This window comes from Buteo buteo, chromosome 9, assembly GCF_964188355.1.
Source record: "Buteo buteo chromosome 9, bButBut1.hap1.1, whole genome shotgun sequence".
Lineage (NCBI taxonomy): Eukaryota > Metazoa > Chordata > Aves > Accipitriformes > Accipitridae > Buteo > Buteo buteo.
In genome coordinates, this window is record NC_134179.1 from 4,427,417 (window position 1) to 4,448,118 (window position 20,702).

Sequence of the window (20,702 nt, forward strand, 5' to 3'; positions counted from 1 at the left end):
GCCAAGCGACAGCGTCCTCACCACAGCCAGAGGTGCCGGCGCGGCCCGGCTGGATCGGAGGGGAGGGCCCGGGGTTGGAAGCCGGGGCGGGGGGGAACGAGGAAAGGGGGTGCGGGGGGACCGGGAGGGGAGGACCGGGAGGAACCGGAGGGGGGGAGCCGCGGGGGGGGGGGGGTAAATCGGGGAGACCGGGGCCCTCCTCGACCGCTCACCCCGCCCTGGCCGGGCAGCCGCCGCGCAGGCGCAGTTGGAGGCGGCAGTGCGCAGGCGCGGCAGGCGGTGCGGTTGGGGGAGTGGATAGCGCCCCCTAGCGGCGGCGCTGTCCACCAGCCCGACCCATCATCTCTCGGGCCGCAGGTTCGAGTCCCGGCGGTGCTCGGTCGGGACGGCGAGGGGTGCGGGTCGCGGCTAATCCCGGCTGTGCCGCTACTAGGGGGGGCCGGGAGAGGCAGCCATGCCCATCCCCTCCTCCAGCACCACCCTGCGGCTGCCCGCCGGCTTCAAAAACCTGCTGGAGGGGCTGGCGCTGGAGGTGTTGCGGGCACAGCCTGCCGATGTGGTGGCCTTTGCCGCTCAGCACTTCCAAACGCTGCTGGAGCAGAGAGAGGGTGAGTGGCCCGGCCCAGCAGCACCCATCCCTGCACCTCCATCCCCTGCCCCATGCTGCATTGCCTGCCTGTCCTGTGTGGCATCACGCCTGCCATGTGTGCCTGTCACCCAGGGTGTTGCTCCTGCCCCACGTGCCCATCACCCGTGGCATCAGGCCTGCCCCATGTGCCCATCACCCGTGGCTTTGTGCCTTCCCCGAGTGCCTGTCACCCAGGGCGTCACTCCTGCCCCGTGTGCCCATTGCCCATGGCATTGTGCCTGCCCCATGTGCCCGTCGCCCAGGGCACCACACCTGCCCCTTGTGCCCATCCTTGAGGGACTTTGCACCTTCCCATCGTGCCCATCCCTCGTGCCACCAGCCCTGCCCCGCGTGTCCATCCTATGTGGCATCAAACCTCCTCCTTCCCCAGACAGCTCAGCTGACCTGGCGGTGTGGGGAGCCCGGCTGGAGGATGAGGTTCTCACACAGCCTCTTTTCCAGGTAGGCTGCCCTCCCCGCCTGCCCCTCTGGTCCCGAATTTGGGGTGTCCAAGGTGAAGGTCTGGGACCCCGCACCCACCCTGGCCCTGCTGCCCTTGTCCCACACCACCTAAATTTTAGGTTTTCCTGCTTTTCCTCCAGGAGCCAGGGGAGGATGAGAAGGAGGACAAGGACAAGGAGGAGAAGAAGGCAGGAGAGCAGGCAGGCAGCACTGCATTCACAGACACGGTAAGGGACACAGTGCCCGCACCCAAAACAGCATCAGGGGTAGCTGACAGCACCCAGCAGCACCAACGCACCATGATTCCTGCCCCAAATCCTCACCATGGTGCAGCAGAGAGGAGCAAACCGATGGGTGAAGGGGATCACACCCCCATAACTGTCTTTAAAAGGAACACCTCCCCGGGGACCCGACCTGAGTGCTCGCCCCACATCCCCCATTTGGCAACACCTGAACCCAAAATGAGGAACAACAACTCGAAAAAAAAAAAAAACCAAAACCCTCATTTTCCCCACCAGGCTCCTGCCCTTCTCTCGGAGGCAGGCAACTATCTCCCATCCCACCCCGGCGGCACTTTTTTAATGAGAATTTTTATTAATGAGGTCCCCGCTGTTATTAGCGACTCTCACCTGAGATTTCTCCCCTAAAAAAAACCCGGGTTTAGGAGCTGGGCTGAGCTTGAGATGATATTTTAAGGCTCTATATTTAGGCCCCTGCATCCCTGGAGGTTGTCAAAAATTTAATAGCGTCCCCGCGTGAAGGAGGGATGTGACATTGCTCCTTTTCTCCCCCCCCCCCCCCCCAAGCTGAGATGCCTCCATAGCACTTTGGGGAGCACTGGGGAGGCTCCAGCTCTCCCATCCCATTCCAACCGGTGAAATTCCTGTTTTCCCATCAAAGTGGTTTCAAAATCCCAACCAGTGCTGAAAAAAAAGGGGTGACAGGGTTTGCATCAAAACCAGCTGCTCTTTTTTTGGGGGGTGACTGAACACCCCCCCCCCCCATGCTCACCCCAGTTTCACCTCCCCCTTCCTGTTTTTCCCCGGGGGGGAGCTGGCCATATGCGGTGTGCGGTGCTCGCCCACAGCACGGGGCACGGCGGCGGCTCCCCCGGTAAAAACAGGAAGAAGGGATGGGGAAAAAAAGCTGGCGGGGACCCCACACCGGGGCTGATGCCAACCAGCTATGCCTTGACCCCCCCCTCCCAGCACCGCCTCACCGGCTGCCGGCTCCTGCTTCGGCAGCCGGCAACGCTGCCTGCCCAGGGCACCTTTCCAGCATAAAATTCCCCCCCCCCTTTTTTTTAAGGATTTTTATAACACCTCAGTGCCACCATCTCAAACCACGATGGTGGGACGTTTCCAGGGGGTCTTGCCACCTGTGGTGTCCGCCCCTCCCTTCCAAAATACAAGTTATTTTATTGGGATTCAGATTTTGGAGGTGTTGGAGCACCTGGAAAAGCATCACCCCAATATTCCTCCCCCCCCCTCCATGTTGCGCCCTGGGGTGGGTTGTTTTCTTGGATGAGGGGACCCAGGGAGGAAAAACGCAGAGCCTGGAATGGGCTCAAAAACTGCCGTTAATAATTAGAAATGTTCTGGCATTTCGCGTCCCTCCTCCGCAGCCGCAGCCTGCGGGAGACGCCGGCACTCGGCAGCTCTGCCAGGACTGGGGGGCCGCGGCTGGAGGGGATTTTTGGGGATAGGGAAGCTGCGTGCTGTTGGCAAAAATGGGGTGCTGTCCACTCTTACATTGAAACTGCTCCCAAACCCCCCCGGTTTTGTGCTTCTTGGGGGGGTTTACTGGTACCGGGATGATCCTCCCAGCATTTTGCATCCTAGTTTTAGGGCTGCTTTTCCCAGATCCTTGATGCACAAGTCACCCCAAAAACCCTTTCCGCTCGTCTCCCCCAAAACCAGCCTGTCTTCCCTCACCAGAGCAGGCAGCGATGGATCTGGAGGGTCTAAAAAAACAAGGGAAAGGGATCTTTTTCCCATCTAAAAATCCCAGCGGAGCAGCCGAGGCTTCGCCTGGAAGCTGGAGCGGGGTTTTCTGGAGCAAAGCTATTCCCGCCCCCCCCCCCACCGCGCTGGTGGGAAGAGGTGGTGGTGGAAATGCAGCTCCGGTGGGGAGAGCCAGGTGCCGACGGCTGGCAGGGGAATCGAGGGATGCTTGGGGAGCACCCGTCTCCCCGTGTGTGGGTTTGGGTGCCTGGGTGCTGCCTGGGAGCGGGTGGCTGACCCCCATCGGCCAGTGAAGGGGGGGTGAAGCAGTGGCAGGGGGGCAGCAGGGGTGGGCTGCACCCTCCTTGTACCTGGGACGGGATGGGGAGCAGGGTGGTCTGGGTGGCCCGGGGAGCTGGGGGTGTCGGGGGGGGGGGCAGGGGATGCCACCGCCTGCACGCCGGCTGGAGTGGCCTTGGGGACAGAGATGGAGACGGGGATGGGAACGGGAACAAGGATGGTGACAGGGATAGGGACGAGGGTGATGGTGGGGATGGTGAGAGGGCTGGGGACAAAGATGGTGATGATGATGATGGGGTTGAGGTTGGGGATGGGAGGGGCACGGGGACAGGGGTGGGGACAGAGCTGATGGGGTGGAAATTGGGGTTGGGGGCAGGGGTAGGGGTGATGGGGACAGGAGTGGGGATGGGGATCATGATGGGGACGGTGGTTGGTATGGGGACAGGAAAGGGGACGATGGTGGGGATGGGGACAGGGATGATGGTGGGGATGGGGATGGTGACGGTGGTGGAGGTGATGGGGATGAGGCCAGGAATGGGGACGGGGATGGGGGCAGCAGTGGGGACGGCGACAGTGCCGTGAACGGGGACGCCGATGTCAATGGGACAGTGATGATGATGATGCCACCGATGGCGAAGAGGAAGGTCGATGCCACCAGGCCCCCCAAGCAGGGCAGACCCCCTTGAGCAAGCCAGGCCGGCGAGGGTCGGCAAGGCCTGACCGTGTTGGCAGACCGCGGGGTGCTGGTGCCTGGCTGGGGGGGCCACGCCGCGTTTCGGGGGCCGGCCGGAGCCAGCATCGTCGCACAGAGCCCACGGGCGACTTATGCTGTTGCTTAGCAACTCCCAAACCCGGATTAGAGGCGAACGAGGCAGGCGATGTGGGGGGCTGTGGGCTGCAGCCCCCCGCATCGCCCTGGGGGGTCCCTCCTCTTTCCGGGGGTCCCCCCATCTCACCCCGCCAGCCCCAGGCACCTCGGCATGGTCCAAAGTTGAAAGCGGGGTCTGCAGACAGCACCGAGGTCTGGAAAAATGGCTGGGTTTGCAGGTCTGGCTGGAAAACACCCCAAATTTGGGGCGGTGGGATGCTCCTGCGAGCAGGGAAGGGACCCCCAAACCCCAAAAGCGGAGCCCCCTCCTCCGCGTGGAGCCCGTTTGGGGACATCACCCCTGGGCTTCAGCGGATGCTTGGTGGGACGCAGTGTCCCGCCATGCCCACCCTTCCTCACCATCCTCATCCTCGCCATCTTCATCCTCGTCATCCCCATCCTCACCCTCCTTCGGGACCAAGCCCTAAGTAAGTCGTGAAGTTTTTACCCCCCGTGCAAACAAACCCGGGGGAGCAAAAACCCCCTCCAGCATCACTGCGGGCCAAGCATCCCCCCCCCAAAAAAAATAACCCATCACCCCCATTTGCTGCAGCTTTGGTCCCCCTCTCCCCCCCCCAAAATCGCTGCACATTTCAGTACAGCCCTATTAAACCCACCACGCTGAGGGCAAAACCGCTGTTAAATATTTGATCGCATCCTCCGCGTGTAATTTTATAATGCACGAAACTCCGATGCGAGCTGCCGGCTCCTTTAAGTGTTAGGAGGGAGTTGGAGGCTGTGAAATAAAATTGGAGGAGGTAAAAAAAAAAAAAAAAAAAGAGGAGAAAGGGAAAAAAAAAAAAAAGAAACACCCCCCCACACTCTCTAAAAGCCTGGCAGGGGTGTAGGGCTGATAGGCTCGCCCGGAGGAAAGCGCATTACGTAGGCAAGCGGCTCTGCTCAACTTGCCACCTGCGCTGGGAGAGCTGCCGGGGAAGCGAGACCCTGCCGGAGCCCCTCGCCCATCGCTGGCCACCCACCCGTCCTCCGCCATGGACTGCTGCAACGTAGGTCCCCCCCTCTTTTCTCCCAGCACCTCGTTTTTCTGCATTTAATTTATTAGTAGTATTATTATTGCCCCCCCCCCCCGCCTGCCCGCCACGGAGCGGGGTACGGGGGTGGCGGAGGGGATTTGGGGTGGTGATGGAGGAGGGGGAGTATTTGCAAGGGGGTTGATGCTGCGATGGGTGCTGCACCCAAGACCTCAACCGACTCCGTGCGTGTCCCCCACCCTCCCACCCAGTGCTGTTGCAAACCCCCAGGCCCATATCCCACCCCCCACCCCCCCCCCGCTCCCATTTCACACCAGTTCAGGATCTGTCCCACTGGGGCCAGCAGCCACCCCACACCATGGCCAGCATGTCCGGAAAGCCCCCCCTGTCCCAAATCCAGTGGCGAGACAGGGGGTTCTGCTTTGCCCCCTGCCCCCCACCCCCCCCCAATTACTCTCCAGGCAGGATCGGGGTTGCTTATGGATAAAGGGATAAATTGGGGCGAGCGGGGGGCTGCACCTCTCCGTCCGCATCCCAGGGTGAGCACCGCTTGCTGCCCAGCCGGCTCAGGGAGCTGATCCAGCAGAAAAACCACATCTTTTTTCCACCTTTCTCCCTTTTTTCACCCTTTTTTTCCCCCTCTTTACCCCCTTTTCTCCCCCCCCCCTTTTTTTTTCCCCTTCTTTCCCCTCCTGCTCAGCTAGCAGCACAGAGAGAAGCACCCGTCTGCCCTCCTGGGTGCCTTCAGAGAGGCGGAACCCACCCTGCATGTAGGATTTATCCACCCTGCATATAGGGTTTATCTGCCCTGCATATAGGCTTTCCCCACACTAATATAGGATTTCTCCCCCTGGATATAGGATTTATCCCCTGTATATAGGATTTCTCCCCTGAATATAGGATTTCTCTCCTGTATATAGATTTCCCTGACCTGTATATAGGATTTCTCCCCTGTATATAGGATTTCTCTCCTGGATATAGGATTTCTCCCTTGGATATAGGTGTCATCCACCCCCCCCCCTCCCCCCCATATAGGATTTCTGCCCTGAATATAGGTTTTCTCTCCTGGATATAGGATTTCTCTCCTGGATATAGGATTTCCTCCCCCTGGCTATAGGATTTCCAGCCCTGGCTATAACATTTCCACCCTGGACATATCATTTCCACCTCAGACCCATCACTTAAGCCGCCGCCGCTCTTTTGCTCCCCTCACCTTTCACGATGGTAAAACAACCCGAGCAACTTTGCGGACCTGTGGCACGCTCCGAGGGGAAGGGCATTTCCCTGCCCCCCCCCCCCAAATCTGCAGTTTCCAGGTACCCCCCCCCAAAAAAAAACCCAAACAAAACAACCAACCCTCCTTTAAATCCTTTAAAGCACACCCGGGGTGTTGCAAAGGATGCACCCCCACTGCTGCCGACACTGGACCATCCAACGCCGGCTGGCTCCGATCTCATTTCTTTTTCCCGTGGATTTTTTTTCCCCCCTTGACCTCGACATTGGGTCCAACTGCTCCGGTGGGATGCGGCCAGAGGGGAGTGGGCTGCAGTGATTTATCCTTGGGGGGGGGAGAGCTTTTCCTCCTCTCTGGCATTGCTCCCTGCCCAAATTTCCTGGTGTTTTCAGCCAAAACCCTGAGCAGGGATGCAGGTGGATGCAACAGGCTGTGAGGGAAGGGGAAACTGAGGCACGGCCAGCTCGCCTTGCGCGGTGTGACCCCCCCACACGCTGAAAATCCCCCTCCCAAAAACCCACCCTATGCTCCCGTGGATGCTCCTCTCCCTGAATCACGACCCTTGGGGAAGCAGGGTCCGATCCCAGCAGGGCTGGCTGGGGTTTGGCTTCTTGCAGCCAGGTGGTGATATAGGGACGAGCAGGGGGTGAAGCATCTTCCCCCCCTGCACCTTCGGTTGCAAATCCCCTAAAGCACCTGCAAGGGACTCTGATTTTTAGCAAAGAACCCTAATTTTTAGCAAAGAACGAACCCTAATTTTTAGCACAGGGCCTAATTTAGGACCTTATTTAATGGATTAAATTGGGAGGGGGGGGAGATGCCCTTTTTGGGGTGCCACCAGCCGTAACCCTCACGTTGGCGCCGGCAGGAGGGAGCCTGCACAAAGCTGGACGAGGACATCCTGGACATCCCCTTGGACGATCCCGACGCCAACGCGGCAGCCGCCAAGATCCAGGCTAGTTTCCGTGGCCATATGACCCGCAAGAAGATCAAAGGGGGTGAGATCGATCGGAAAACCAAGGACGCCGAGTGCGCCAACAGCACCCGCGGCAGCGACCTCCGCAACGGCGACTAGGTATGCCCCAAAATCTCCCTTATCCCCCCTCGGCCAAAATCGGGGTCATCTTTACAAGGCTGCTGCTCCGAGCATCCTTCCCCGCACCGATTCGGGATGGAGAAGGGGGTTTTCTTCCCAAGAGGTGAAAGCATGCAGGCAGCGGCAGGCAGGCAGCCCCTGCCTGCCCTAATTTTGGGAGCGCGCCGTAGTAGTTAGCATGGGAAGGCGAAGCCCTAGATTTGAATTGAATTTCTCCCTTAGCAACACCACCCCGAACGCCTCGCCTCAGCACATGCTATTTTTAAAAGCCTGTGTCACAGTCTCCTGGCAGGAAAAGGTAAATTTAAAAAGCACCCACAGTGCCGAGGCCGCGTGGCATCGGGGCCCGGGGGGGGTCTGGTTGTGCCGTACCCCGTGCCGTGCCGGTGTGGTGAGCGGGGAACAGCCCCGGCTACCGGGAAGGCCAGTTTGGGGTTAGCGGCAGGGAGGTCTTGCTGCCGGCACGGCCACGTGTCTGTGGCGGGGCTGGTGGGAAATCAACTGGGATGTAGCTGGGAGGCAGTGGGGATGCAACAGGGATGAACTGAGGATGCAGTGGGGATGAAGAAGTGAGGATGCGCTGGGGATGCAATGAGGCTGCAGTGGGGATGCAGCGGGAAGGAACCAAGGATGCAATGGGAAAGCAGGGGGGATGCAGTGGGGAAGCAATGGGGATGCAGTGGGGATGCAATAGGGCCGCAGTGAGGATTCAGCGAGGATGCACTTGGGCATGCAACGGGGAGGCAGCTGCCAAGTGCAGGGGCTGTGAAGCTCATTAGGACCGTGAGGTTCGTTATGGCTGCCTCATTAGGTGGGCTGAGCCAGCTTGCATCAGGTAAGACCCCTCCCTCCAGGGTCCTCTGCTCCTGGGGGGGCCCGGGCTGGGTGTCCCCCCCAGCTGCTGGGCTGGGGCTGGGTGAGGGCAGCTTGCAGGCAGCAGTGGGAGGTGGGCAGGACAAGGGTGCAGGAGGAGGGCACAGGCAAGGTGCAGGCAGGGTGTGGGTGAGCTGCAAGTAGGGCATAGGCAGGGTGCAGGCAGGGCAGGGGAGGGCTTGGAGAGTTGCAAGCTGCAGGAGCAGGGTGTGGGCAGGGTGCAAAGAGGGCACGGGCAGGGTGCGGGCAGGGTGCAGGCAGGGCCCAGGATACAGGCAGGCTGCAGGCAGGGTGCAGGCAAGGTGTGGGAGCCGGGTGCAGGTTGTAGCAGCAGGATGCAGGAGCAGGGTGCAGGCAGGGTGCAGGCAGGGAAGGGACAGGGCATGGACAGGTTGCGGGCAGGGTGCAGGCAGGGCAGAGGATACAGGCAGGCTGCAGGCTGGATGTGAGCAGGCTGCAGAAGCAGGGTGCGGGCAAGGTGCAGGCAGGGTGCAGGCAAGGCGCAGGTTGCAGCAGCAGGATGCAGGAGCAGGGTGCAGGCAAGGTGCGGGAGCAGGGTGCAGAGGCAGGGCGCAGGCAGAGCTCAGGCCCAGGGCTGACGGCTCTCTCCTTGCTTGCAGGGGCCGCCAGGCGCTCCCCGGACCCCCCTCGCTGCCGACCGCCGAGGCCCAGGAGCCCCCGCTTCGCCCCGCCGCCCCCCGCATGCGCCCCCCGGGGTCCCCCCGCAGCCGGGCCCTGCCCCCGCCTGCCTCCCCCCTGCCCGTCCCCCCCGCGCCCCAATAAACGTCCCTGCCGGAGGCCCAGCCTGTCCTTGGCGCCTTTCGACGTCACCCGGCAGAGCGGTGAGGTCACAGCGGCGCGGAGGTGGGATGGCCATGGGGCGGGTGATGCCCAGCAGCAATGTCACACGTGCGTGCGTGACGTCACTGGCAGGCGTGCAACGGCCGGTGTGACAGCGTACAGGCGGGTGACATCGGCAGGGCACGCAATGGCTGGCATGACATCACGCAAGCGTGCGTGACGCCGCTCGTGGGTGGGAGACAGCTCGTGTGATGCTCTGCAGCCGTGAAGTTGGGTGGTGTGATGTCGCTGTTGAACGTGTGACGGCTGCTGTGACATCATACGGGTGTGTGGGACGTCACTGCTAGACATGATCAGAGGCACGATGTCATACAGGCATGTGTTATGTCACTGCTGACAGTGTGATGGTGAGCGAGACATCATGCAGGCACGCGCAACACCACTGACGGACATGTGACAGCCAGCGTGATGTCCTACAGACACGAGTCGGATGCTGTGATGCCACACGCTCGTTGTGACATCATACTGCCCGACTCAGGACTGGGGCAGGGTCTGACATCACAGTGATGGACAGGCGATGGGTCTTGGGGTGCGACAACACACGCATGCCAGGACGCCATCCTGAGGACCCTGGCCGGTGCAATGTGACATCACCCAGCCACCGTGACATCACCCAGTCGCTATGACATCACCCAGAGGGACGTAGGACCCACAACCCCCTAAATCCCCGCAAACTCACCCAAAACCACAGCACCGGACAGCACGGCCAGCTTTTAATCAGAAAACCCCTAAAAAAAGTGCATCTCCCCCCCCAACCCCTTGTCATCCCCCCCGCCGCTTTTAATGCTCTTTTATGAAAAATCCCCCATTTCAACTGAGATATATATATATATAAAAAAAAAAAAAAAAGAAGAGGACCCCCCCTCTGGGTGGGGCCGGGGCTATTTTGGGGTGTTATATTTACGGGGAGACTCGGCCCCCCCAAACCCGGGGAGCCTCCTGCACCCATTAAACAACCCCACGACGAGTCTAGCTGCTCGAGGCGTCTTTTAAAAAGAAAAAAAAAAAAAAAACCAAAATGGAAAAAAACACCCCAGAAAATGGGGGAGGGTGGTGGTGTGTGCCGGATACAAGCACCCCTTTTTTTGGGAGGGAACTCACACCAAGGAGCCAGCTCGGCTCTGCGCTGGCACCATGACGGGGACGGCGCCCGCCCGTGCCAAGCTGGAGGGGGGCAACGGCCCCGGGGGGGCGGCCGGATCCTGGCGACGCTGGGGGACCCCGTTAATGGTGGGGGGGGAGAGGTTGGGGGTGCGTCCTCCTCCCCGGGGTGGGGGTCCCCGGTAGCTGCCGGTGGCGGTGAGGATGGAGGCGGTATCGGAGGGGGGTTTGGCTCCGTAGGGTTTCTCCCGGGTGCCGGCGATGGAGGACAAGGTGCTGGTTTTGGAGATGGTGTCCGAAGCTGGGCTCCTCGCCCACGAGGGGGTTTTGGGGGCCACGGCGTCTTCCCTGCCGAGAGGGGACAGCGTCGGAGAGATTGGCATCGGCACCGGGAAACCCCGCTATTCCCCTCCCCGGCATTCCCCCCCGCCCCTGCAAAGCAACGGGGCCCCTGAGGTTGCGCAGAGCTCCTGGACCCCAAAACAGGGGTGCAAGAGGGAAAGGGGGAAAAACAGAGGTGGAAAAATGCCCTATTTAACTCTGAAACCTAATGATGACTGGCCAGAGATGGAAACCTCCTTCCCTCCTCTGTTACCCCTGAAACCTAGCGATGACTGACCAGAGATGGAAACCTCCCTCCCGCCCCCGTTAACTCTGAAACCTAATGATGACTGGCCAGAGATGGAAACCTCCTCCTCCCACATTAACCCTGAAACCTAGCGATGACGATTTGAACCTCCTCCACAGGAGGGGTGCCTCACTTGATCTCATTGGCTGCCTCCTCCTGGCTATCACGTTTTTTCCTCCGGTAGCCGACGACTCGCCGGGCGAAGAAGATGACAGTGGCGAGGGCGCCCAGGGAGCCCAGCACGGCGCCGGCGATGACGGCTTTGGTGCTAGCTGCCGGAGAGAGACAGACAGGCGGCGGGGGGGAGTTCGCCTCCCCCCTTATTCCCACAGGGACCCCACAGGGACCTCGCGGGGACCATGTCCCCGTCCCCCCCCACCCCGGCCCCAGCCCTGCGGACACGTACTCACTTGAGTGCACCTCCAGGACGATGCTGCACTTGGCCGAACCCGCTCGGTTTTCGGCCACGCAGACGTAGAGACCCGACATCTCCAGGGAGAGGTTGGTCAGCTTGAGGGTGCCCCTGGCCAGGTCTACGGGTGAAAAATTTGGGTGCTGCTCCACGGCCACCCCACCCCCACCCTCCCCCTTCCTTGTGCAGGGAGCGGGCAGAGTTAAGGGGATATTCCCCTGCCCGCTCACGCAGCGAGGCCAGGAACGGGCAGAGTTAAAGGGACGAAGCCAAAAGCATCCCCCAGCTGAAGCTTCCTGGGATTTTTCAGCCCCCCCGACTCCGCTCCCCTGGTGTCTGTCCCCCATGTCGTGTCCCCCCCCCCCCCCGACCCCGGTGCCACCTTACCCTGGGCAGGGGGGAAGAAGACCTGCAGGGTGGGAGCCGTGCGCTCCCACTGGTACGCGGGCGAGGGCTTCCCCTTCTCGGAGGCGCAGCTCAGCGTCACGTTGGCTCCCACGGTGGGGTTGCCGTGCAGCTGGCAGGTGGGGGAGGCTGGCGGCACTGCGGGCACCGACGTTAGTCCCGAGGGACATCGTGACAAGGCGGGGGGGGGGGTTCAGGTCGAAGGGCGACCAGCGGAGCCTTACCCAGGACGGTGAGGTTGATGACGCCGACGTTCTTGCCCGTGCCGCTGTCGTCGTCCACCACGTTGACGGTGCACATGTACTGGCCCGAGTCGTGCTCCCGGGTGGCGTTGATGAAGACCGAGATGTTGTGGGTGAGGACGGGGTACAGGAACCCCACGCGGGGCTTCAGGTCCGTCTCCTCCACCTTCACCATCCCGTCCAGGTAGGTCAGGATCTGCACGGGGGAGAAAACGCCTGCTTTGGTCAACCTCCAGATGGTGTTGCAGGAGAGGAACCTGCCCCCCCCCCCGCCAAATCCCAAATTTTGCAGAGCAGCGGTTGCTGCCTGAGCCCCCTCCATCCTCACCTGCCCTGAGCATCCAGGGCGTGGGAACCGTGGGCATCTCCCCATCGTGGGCACCATGAGCATCCTCCTACCAAGGGCATCTCCCCATCATTGGTATCTCCCCATCGTGGGCACCATAAGCACCTCCCCATTGCAGGCACCACAGGCATGACCTCATCGTGGGCATCTACACAACACCATCACCATGAGCATCTCCCCGTCAAGGGCACCTCCCCATCATGGGCACCACGAGCATCCCCCCCCACTGTGGGCACCACCCCATGGTGGGCATCTTCCTATGACGGGCACCATGAGCTTCACCCCGTCACGGGCACCACCTCATCACGGTCACCATGAGCATCCCACCATCACGGGCACCTCCCCATCGTGGGTACCACAAGCATCTCCCCCATCATGGCTATCTCCCCATGGTGGTCACCTCCCCGTGGTGGGCACCATGAGCTTCACCCCATCTTGGGCACCTCCCCACCGTGGGCACCACGAGCATCCCCCCACCGTGGGCAACACAAGCACCTCCCCATTGCAGGTACCACGGGCATGTCCCCATCATGGGCATCTCCCCATCATAGGTACCATGGGCACCTCTCCATGGTGGACATCTCTCCATCATGGGCACCACGAGCTTCGCCCCATCATAAGCATCTCCCCATCACGGGCATCACAAGCACCTCTCCGTGGTGGACATCTCTCCATCATGGGCACCACGAGCTTCGCTCCATCATAAGCATCTCCCCACCACGGGCACCACAAGCACCTCCCCATTGCAGGCAACAGGGGTGTTTCCCCATCATGGGTACCATGGGCACCGCCCCATGGTGGACATCTGCCCATCTTGGGCACCACGAGCATCTCCCCATCATGGGCATCTCCCCACTGTGGGCACCATAAGCATCTGCCATCATGGGCACCTTCCCATCGGAGGCACCTCCCCATCGGAGGCACCACGAGCGTGCCCCCACCGTGGGCACCACAAGCACCTCCCCACTGCAGGTACCACAGTCATGTCCCCATCATGGGCATCTACCCATCACAGGCACCACGGGCACCTCTCCATGGTAGACATCTCTCCATCATGGGCACCACGAGCTTCGCCCCGTCATAAGCACGCCCCCCGCCACGAGCACCACAAGCACCTCCCCATTGGAGGCAACAGGGGTGTTTCCCCATCATGGGTACCATGGCCACCTCCCCATGGTGGACATCTCTCCCTCACGGGCACCATGAGCTTCCCCCCATCATGGGCATATCCCCATTTGGGCACCATGAGCATCTGCCCACCATGGACACCACAAGCACCTCTCCATTGAAGGCAACACGGGCATTTCCCTCCCCATCATGGGTACCATGGGCACCTCCCCATGGTGGGCACCTCGCCATCTTGGGCACCATGAGCATTTCCCCATCATGGGCATCTCCCCACTGCGGGCACCACGAGGTTCCCCCCATCGCGGTCACCTCCCCATCACGGGCACCACGAGCATCCCCCCACCACGGGCATCACCCCGTGGTGGGCACCTCCCCGTGGTGGGCACCTCCCCATGGTGAACACCGTGAGCTTCACCCCACCACGGGCACCTCCCCGTCATGGGCACCCCCCCCCACCATGGCCACCTCCCCGCTTGTCCCCCTCCGTGCCCCACCACATCCACATGCCCTCCCCACCTCTCACCTGGAAGGGGTCGGCATCGTCCTTATCGAGCAGCCAGGTGACGTAGGGCTTCTTCTGGGAGCGGCTGGTGTACCAGGCGGGCAGCACCGCTTGCTGCCCCTCCACGGAGAAGACCGAGCCTGTCCCCACGTGCACCTCCAGCATGGCCGAGGAGACACCTGCCCGCGCCCGGAAAGGGAAGAAAACGGGACGTGACTCAACCCCTCTGGTGCCATTTTTCCATAAAAACCCCACCAATTGTTGGAAAAACCTCCCCATTCCCAAGGGAAAACCCAACAATCCCAGGTTATCGCTGGGAAGTTGGGCCGGGAGGACATTTTTCCTCCTGCCCCGCCGTGGGAAGGGCTTTCCGGCTGCTCCGGAGGATGCAGGACAATGCCGTTCCCTCCCATCCCTGTCTCCCCCCACCCCTCCCCCCAGCCCAGGATGGGAAAACCTCTGGCCGAAAATCCGCCTCCCAGGGGACCCCTGCCTCTCCCCAAGGGGCTCCAGCAGCCGGACACCCCCCTTTAGCCCAGTATTGGGGTACCCCGGCCCCCCCCGCTAGGATGCCACACCAAATCCTCCACCCCATGGGATTCATTTTTGGGTGCGGGGGCACCCATATGCACCCCACAAGCCCTTCCCAGCATCCCCCCCTTTTTGCTGCCAGCGCTAAACTGGGATTATTTATGGGTGGCCTCTCCCCCCCTGCCCCCCCCGCCCCATCCCATCCCAAATACGCCATCCCCACGTCCCCTGCATCCCAGCATCCCCCCCAAATCCCACTGGGAGGAGGCAATGGGATACGAGCTGGTACAACGGAGCGGCGAAGGATGCTCGGCTCCCAGGGGATAATTATTCCCTGGATTTGCCCATAAGGCTCAGCCGGAAAATTAATCGGCTCAGGCGAGGCTGGGTTTGTTTTGGGGGTTTTTGTTGTTTGGGTTTTTTTGTTGTTTGTTTTTTTTTTTTTTTTTTTTCCCGGGGGGAATGCCACCGAGGACCCGCATCCCAGCGGCTCCATCCCCGCATCCCGCCCATCGATCCGTGTCCCCGGCTGGCCCGGGTCCTGCCAGTGCCCCAGGGATGCTCTGGATTGGGATGCAGGGGTGGGGGGGCAAGGAAGGATGCTGCTGCTGCCCCACCGTCCCAAACCCTTGCTGCCACCTGGGATTTGAGGAAAAAGCCCTGGTTTTGAAGGATTTAGGGAGCCCCCGACGGCCTCACCCTCTTCCCTACAAACTCAGAGGTTTTAATTTGATTTTTTCAAGGGTGGTAAGAGGAAAACAAGGCACTGGGGGGTATTTATAGCCTCCTCCCCGCATCCGCTCATCCCCCCTCCTGACAAGGCATCGGCGGGGTTTCCGGACGGAGCCTTCCAGCTCCAGGCAGGAAACTCTGCTCCGGCCGATAAGTCTTCCCAGGAATTAAAAAAAAATTAAAAAAAAAAAAAAAAATCAAATTTCCCTTCCCTGGTAAAAAACCAGGAGAAATCAGCCCCAGTCTGGTGAGGATGCTTATAAATAGCTCACCCAGGCTAAGAACATAAACCCTTAAGTCCTGGTGAGGGGAGAAAAAAAAATGCCGGCGGGTGATGGAGACGGCAGCAAGGAGCCTGCCCGTGACTCCCATCGGGGGCAAAATCATTGATACTATTAGTTATTATGAATTATAATGAGCTGTGGGGTAGAAAAAAATATCTAGTATGGAAAAATAAGGGGAATGATATTGAAATTATATGTCGTTATAAAGATAATTGTGTTAAATTTAGATAATATGTAAGAAAATATATGGTATCTAATAATTACATTGAAATTTCTATATAAAATAGACAATAGATAATGTATATTCTATAATAATTATATATTTTTATAAGAATAGTGATAATAGTGGGGATGTGATAGTGATAATAGTGATCATAATAATGAAAATAGTGATCATAATACTGATAATAATAATAACAACGATGGCTAATAATAATTCTAATAATATAGTTAATTAATGATGCCGATGGCATCATTAAATGATGCCACAGCTCCTAAACCTCCGGGCATCCCCAAGAGCTGGGAAAATCCAGGTGTTTTCTGCCCAGCTCCTTCGTCATTATAAATATAATTGTATTAAATTTAGATAATCTAGAAGAAAAGATATGACATATAATAAATATATTGTAATTTCTATACTAAAAGAGATATTATGTAATATAAATTATATAATAATTATGAATAGAATTATATTTTTAGAAGAATAATGATAGTAGTTATAGTAATAATGATAATAGTGATGGTAATAGTAGTAGTAGTTGTAGTAATAATAATAATGATGATGATAATAATATGTTCATTAATTATGCAAATGGCCTCACTAAATGACACCACAGCTCCTAAACCTCCAGGCATCCCCAACAGCTGGGAAAATCCAGGTTTTTCAGCCCAGTTCCTCCATCAGCATCATTTTTTGGGCACAAAAAAGGTGATGGGCCAAAAGGTGCTGCGTGTCCCTGGGGAAATCCAGGCTCCAGAGGGGGAAAAGGTGCTCTGGCACCGGCTGGGGGTTTCCCGTCCTACACCAAGGCATGAAAACAGCCCCGTGTGTCTCAACCGCGGCAAACCCGCCAGCACCCGCTGCAGGCCAGGCACCCTGTGCTCTCACTGGGGCGTGTTAACTCTGAAACCTAATGATGATGATGTTAGTAGTGCCCTGTGGCTGCAGCTTTGCTCTGTTGTCTTTAAAATCCAGTGACAGGAGATCGCGGCTCCATCATCCCCCCTCCATCACGTTGGCGAGAGGTGGATGGATCCGGTTCTGGAGGATGCTTGCACCTCAAAATCCCCTTTTACTTGCAGAATTCAACCAAAATTTCTCACTTTGGCTAAACCTGAGCCTAAAAAGGGCTGGGAAAGCTGGTGCTTGAGCTGCGGGCACGGGACCGAACCCTTTGGCATCAGCTCCAGCTTTAGCCACCTCGCCGCTTCAAATCCTCTAATGCTTTAACCAGATCGAAAAAATTAAGCCGCTCCCGGCGCTCATACGCATATCGGGGGGGCAGGGGGACCTCCCGGCTGCTATTTGGGCTGAAAAACCTGGATTTTCATCCAGCCGCCCTGAGCTAAGCACCTGCCCGGGTGTTTTCCCTCCGCTCCAGCCCATCTGCCGGGATTTTTTCCCTATGGAAAAAATGACCTTTCCATCTACCTTTAAAAATACCTTTCCATTTTTTCCCTATGGAAAAAAATACCTTTCAACTTACTTTTAAAAATACCTTTCAATTTTTTTCCCCAGGGTAAAAAATACCTTTAGATTTACCTTTAAAAATACCCTCAATTTTTTTCCCTAGGGAAAAAATACCTTTACATTTACCTTTAAAAATGCCTTTAATTTTTTTCCCCCATGGAAAAAAAACCCAAACAAAACCACCTTTAAATTTACCTTTGAAATTTTTCCCTATGGAGGAAAAATACCTTTAAATCCCAGCGTGCCTATGGCAACCTCGATATTAACCACCGCACCTATATTAAACACCCCATCCTCTTCTAAAATTGCATCATTTCAGCCCAAAAAAGCTGCTTCCTGGCTCAAGGCACCTGAACTCCCCCTAAAAAGCACCCCCCCCCAAAAAAACCCCACCCGACCCTATAAGCTATTAACCGTATGGGGAATTAAAGGCTGGAGGCGGCTGGGGTTTGATGACCCTGCTCGATAGGATTAAGGCGCTGGAGTCATGTGAAACCCAGACCCAAATTAAATCCCAAGAGACCAAGCTTGGGATTTAAAATACACAGCGGGAATCTGGCTGGAAAAACGACCCCCAGGAAAAAAAAAAACCTCGGAAAAAGGTCAAAGAGCATCTTGGTGATGTGACGCAGCCACTCAGCTTTTATTTTTTATTATTATTTTTGGGGGATTTTTTTTTTTTTTTCTTCCCTTAACTCCAACTATTTATAAACGGGCAGATAGGAGATGCCGGGCTGCGGAGCAGCGTCCGTTGGGAAAATCCATGGTGGCTTTTCTCACGACCCCGGGGTGGGGGTGGGGGGGGGCAGAAAGCGCCATATCCTCCGGAGAGGCCAAATTTGGGAAAAAAAAATAAAATAATAATAATGATAATACGTGACTTTGCTATAGATAGAAACGTGCTTTAACCCCTGATGTAGGAGAAGGAAGCGGCGATGGGATGGGAAGGGGATGGGATGGGATTGCGGATGGGATGGGGATTGGGATGGGGATGGGGTTAGGATGGGAACGGGATGGGAATGGAATGGGAATGGAGATTGGGGATGGGATTGGGATGGGGATCGGTTTAGGATGGGAATGGGGATTGGGGATGGGTTGGGGATTGGAATGGGATGGGAATGGGGATCGGGGATGAGGATTGGGATGGGAATGAGGACAGGGATGCCGAGCATCACCCCTTGTTTTGCTTTTCCCCATCATGATCCCGTATGGACCCCACAGGGGGGAACGGGATATTTGAAAGCAAACTTAAAGGAAAAACACCCCTTTTGGGCTCAAAAGCATCTTTTGCCTGTGCTTTTGTGCTCTCAGCCTCTACCGCATCGCATCCCGGGACTCGGGTGCGACATTTTGGGGGGAATCCATCACCAGCTGGTGCAAACTAATGCCGTTGGGATGCTCCTTCATCGCATCCCGGTGGGATTTAAGGACGAAGCGACCCCCGTGCCTCATCCCGACAGCCTTTAATTAACTTTTAGCATGGAAAAAAAATTAAAGCAAACCCTCAAGGAGCAAATCCCATCAGCTCCGGGAGCAGGGACCCCCACCCAGCGTCCCGCCGGGGAGGAAACGCCGGGGCCATTGTTTTTGGGGCCGTTTCCTTTCCCCAAAGGCCTCTCCTTCGCCAAAGGGACGTTTCCCTTTGGAGCAACCGTTGCGTTTCCGAAAAAACTCAAGTAGGGTTGGGAATAACGGGGCGAGGGGGGGGAACCCCACAGACAGAAAGGGGTTGAGACCCATCCCTCCCAAAAACCGGCTGGGGTGGCCGTAAAGCACTGGTAAACTAGGGAGGCGGTGGAGTTTTATCATGAGGAAAAAAAAAAAAATCTTTTTTTTTCCCCCGCCCGGCACCGCGCAGGGAGGTGAATTATCGGCTCCGACACACTGGGGTGTCCCGGCCCCACCCAAGGGGCAGCGTCGGGTTTTGGGGGTGCGGGACGGCGCCGTTGGGCACCCCCAAGGAACAAAGTGGCTTTTCTGGGGGGACGCAGATTTTCTCCTCTCGGGGCACCCCAAAAGTGGACGGGGGGTGTGTGTATCCCCCTCCCCTGCCCCCCCCCCCAGCACCCACCTGCCTACTGGGGTCGGGGGGGGGGGGGATCGAGGCTTCAGCCAGGGACCGCTGGCTGCTCTGCCCCCCTCCCCAAACTCCCCAGCTCCCACAACCTCTCACTGGGTGCCCCCCCCCCGGTGAGGGGGGGGCTGCTCCTCGCCTTGCCCGGTGACCCCCCCCCCCCCTCCCCACCCCGGTACCCCCAACCTCCCCCCCCCCCCAGCTCCTTCCCGCCCGACCCGCTGCGTCCCATTTCTCCTGCATCTTACCGGCTGCCCCCTCCCTTCTCCCCCCAGCCCCGGTGTCCCCCCCCCCAAGCCCCGGTGCCCCCCCCGGGCTCACCCAGCAGCGCAGCCAGCGCCAGCGCGGCCCGCGGGAGCGCGCCCATGGCCGGAGCCGCCGCCGCCGCCGCCTCAGCAGGTGCCGGGGCCGCGCCTGGGAGGGGCGGGGCCCCGCAGGTGGGGGCGTGGCCTGGGCGCGGGGAGGGCGGGGGGGAGAGAAAAGGGGCGGGGCTTCTTCCTACCCCACCCCACGGAGGGGGGGGGGGCGCAGCCCCAGGCAGTGTCCGCCTCCCCCCCCCTCCCCAAGCCGTGAATGCAACGATTAATTAATTATAGGGGTTATTGCTAATTAATTATGATATTAAGGGTATAAGGCGGGGGTGGGCAGTGTGGCATAGGTACGGGAGCCCTAAGCCCCCCCCAACCCCATCCCTGCTGTAGTGGCAGGGGGGAGCATCCCCTCCAGCCCCTCTCCCCCCGACAGCCCCGGGGGGGCCTTTGGATAAACACATGAATCCTCAACAAGAAACTACCCAAAAAAGGCCACCGGCGAGATAAACACATGAATCCTCAACAAGAAATTACCCAAAAAAGGCTATTTTCAAGCCTCCGGATCAAGCTCCCCCCATTTTAGGGAGCCCCGGGCTGAATCCTCCCCAGCTCAGCCGAGGTTATCCCGGTCCTTGATCCAACCAGGGTCAGACCTCAGAGCAGGAGCCGAGAGATTAGACGCCTGCGGCAGAAGAGGAGGCGGGGGGGGGGCAGAATTAATCCCCTCTCGCCCTCATCTCCCCCCCATAAATCCAGCCTGGCCGCCGGGATTGCAGGATTCGGCCTCGGAGAGCAAGGAGGCTTTTGGGGGAATCTCACCTTTTCCCTGCCGGCAATCTCACCTCCTGGTCCATCTGATGCTTCCCTCTCGGCTCCCAGCCGAGGCTCTTCGGGGCAAGTCACCCTTATTTTGGGGCGACTCACCCTCTTTTGAGCACTGGGAGCAAGGCGGGGGGGGTGACCTCCTCCTCTTCCTCTCTCCGCCATCTCAGGGCTCCACCGCATCCAAAGGCGACGCCAAGCTCCAGCCAGGCAGCGGTCCTCACGTTTTCAAACAGT

The 20,702-nt window shown here is 58.6% G+C and overlaps 2 protein-coding genes across 3 annotated transcripts; one reads left to right on the forward strand and one right to left on the reverse strand.

The window, feature by feature from the left end:
- Positions 1 to 19: 19 nt before the first annotated feature.
- Positions 20 to 9,911, forward strand: LOC142034186 (sperm surface protein Sp17-like). Of its 2 annotated transcripts, XM_075034977.1 has the most exons (6): positions 20 to 32; positions 358 to 608; positions 1,020 to 1,090; positions 1,231 to 1,317; positions 7,296 to 7,502; positions 9,017 to 9,911. In XM_075034977.1, exons 2-5 carry the CDS (start codon positions 455 to 457, stop codon positions 7,500 to 7,502), a joined length of 519 nt encoding a protein of 172 aa, XP_074891078.1. In that variant the 5' UTR covers positions 20 to 32; positions 358 to 454; the 3' UTR covers positions 9,017 to 9,911. The 2 variants fall into 2 exon arrangements, with proteins under 2 accessions (XP_074891078.1, XP_074891079.1); XM_075034978.1 differs by lacking the exon at positions 20 to 32 and having other exon boundaries at positions 357 to 608.
- Positions 9,912 to 10,031: 120 nt separating this feature from the next.
- ESAM (endothelial cell adhesion molecule) lies at positions 10,032 to 19,754 on the reverse strand. Its single transcript, XM_075034976.1, has 7 exons — positions 19,654 to 19,754; positions 14,043 to 14,200; positions 12,028 to 12,241; positions 11,786 to 11,941; positions 11,397 to 11,519; positions 11,120 to 11,258; positions 10,032 to 10,706 (listed from the first exon to the last, which is right to left on the reverse strand). The coding sequence occupies exons 1-7, from the start codon at positions 19,697 to 19,699 to the stop codon at positions 10,355 to 10,357; spliced, it is 1,188 nt and encodes a 395-aa protein (XP_074891077.1). The 5' UTR covers positions 19,700 to 19,754; the 3' UTR covers positions 10,032 to 10,354.
- Positions 19,755 to 20,702: the final 948 nt, after the last annotated feature.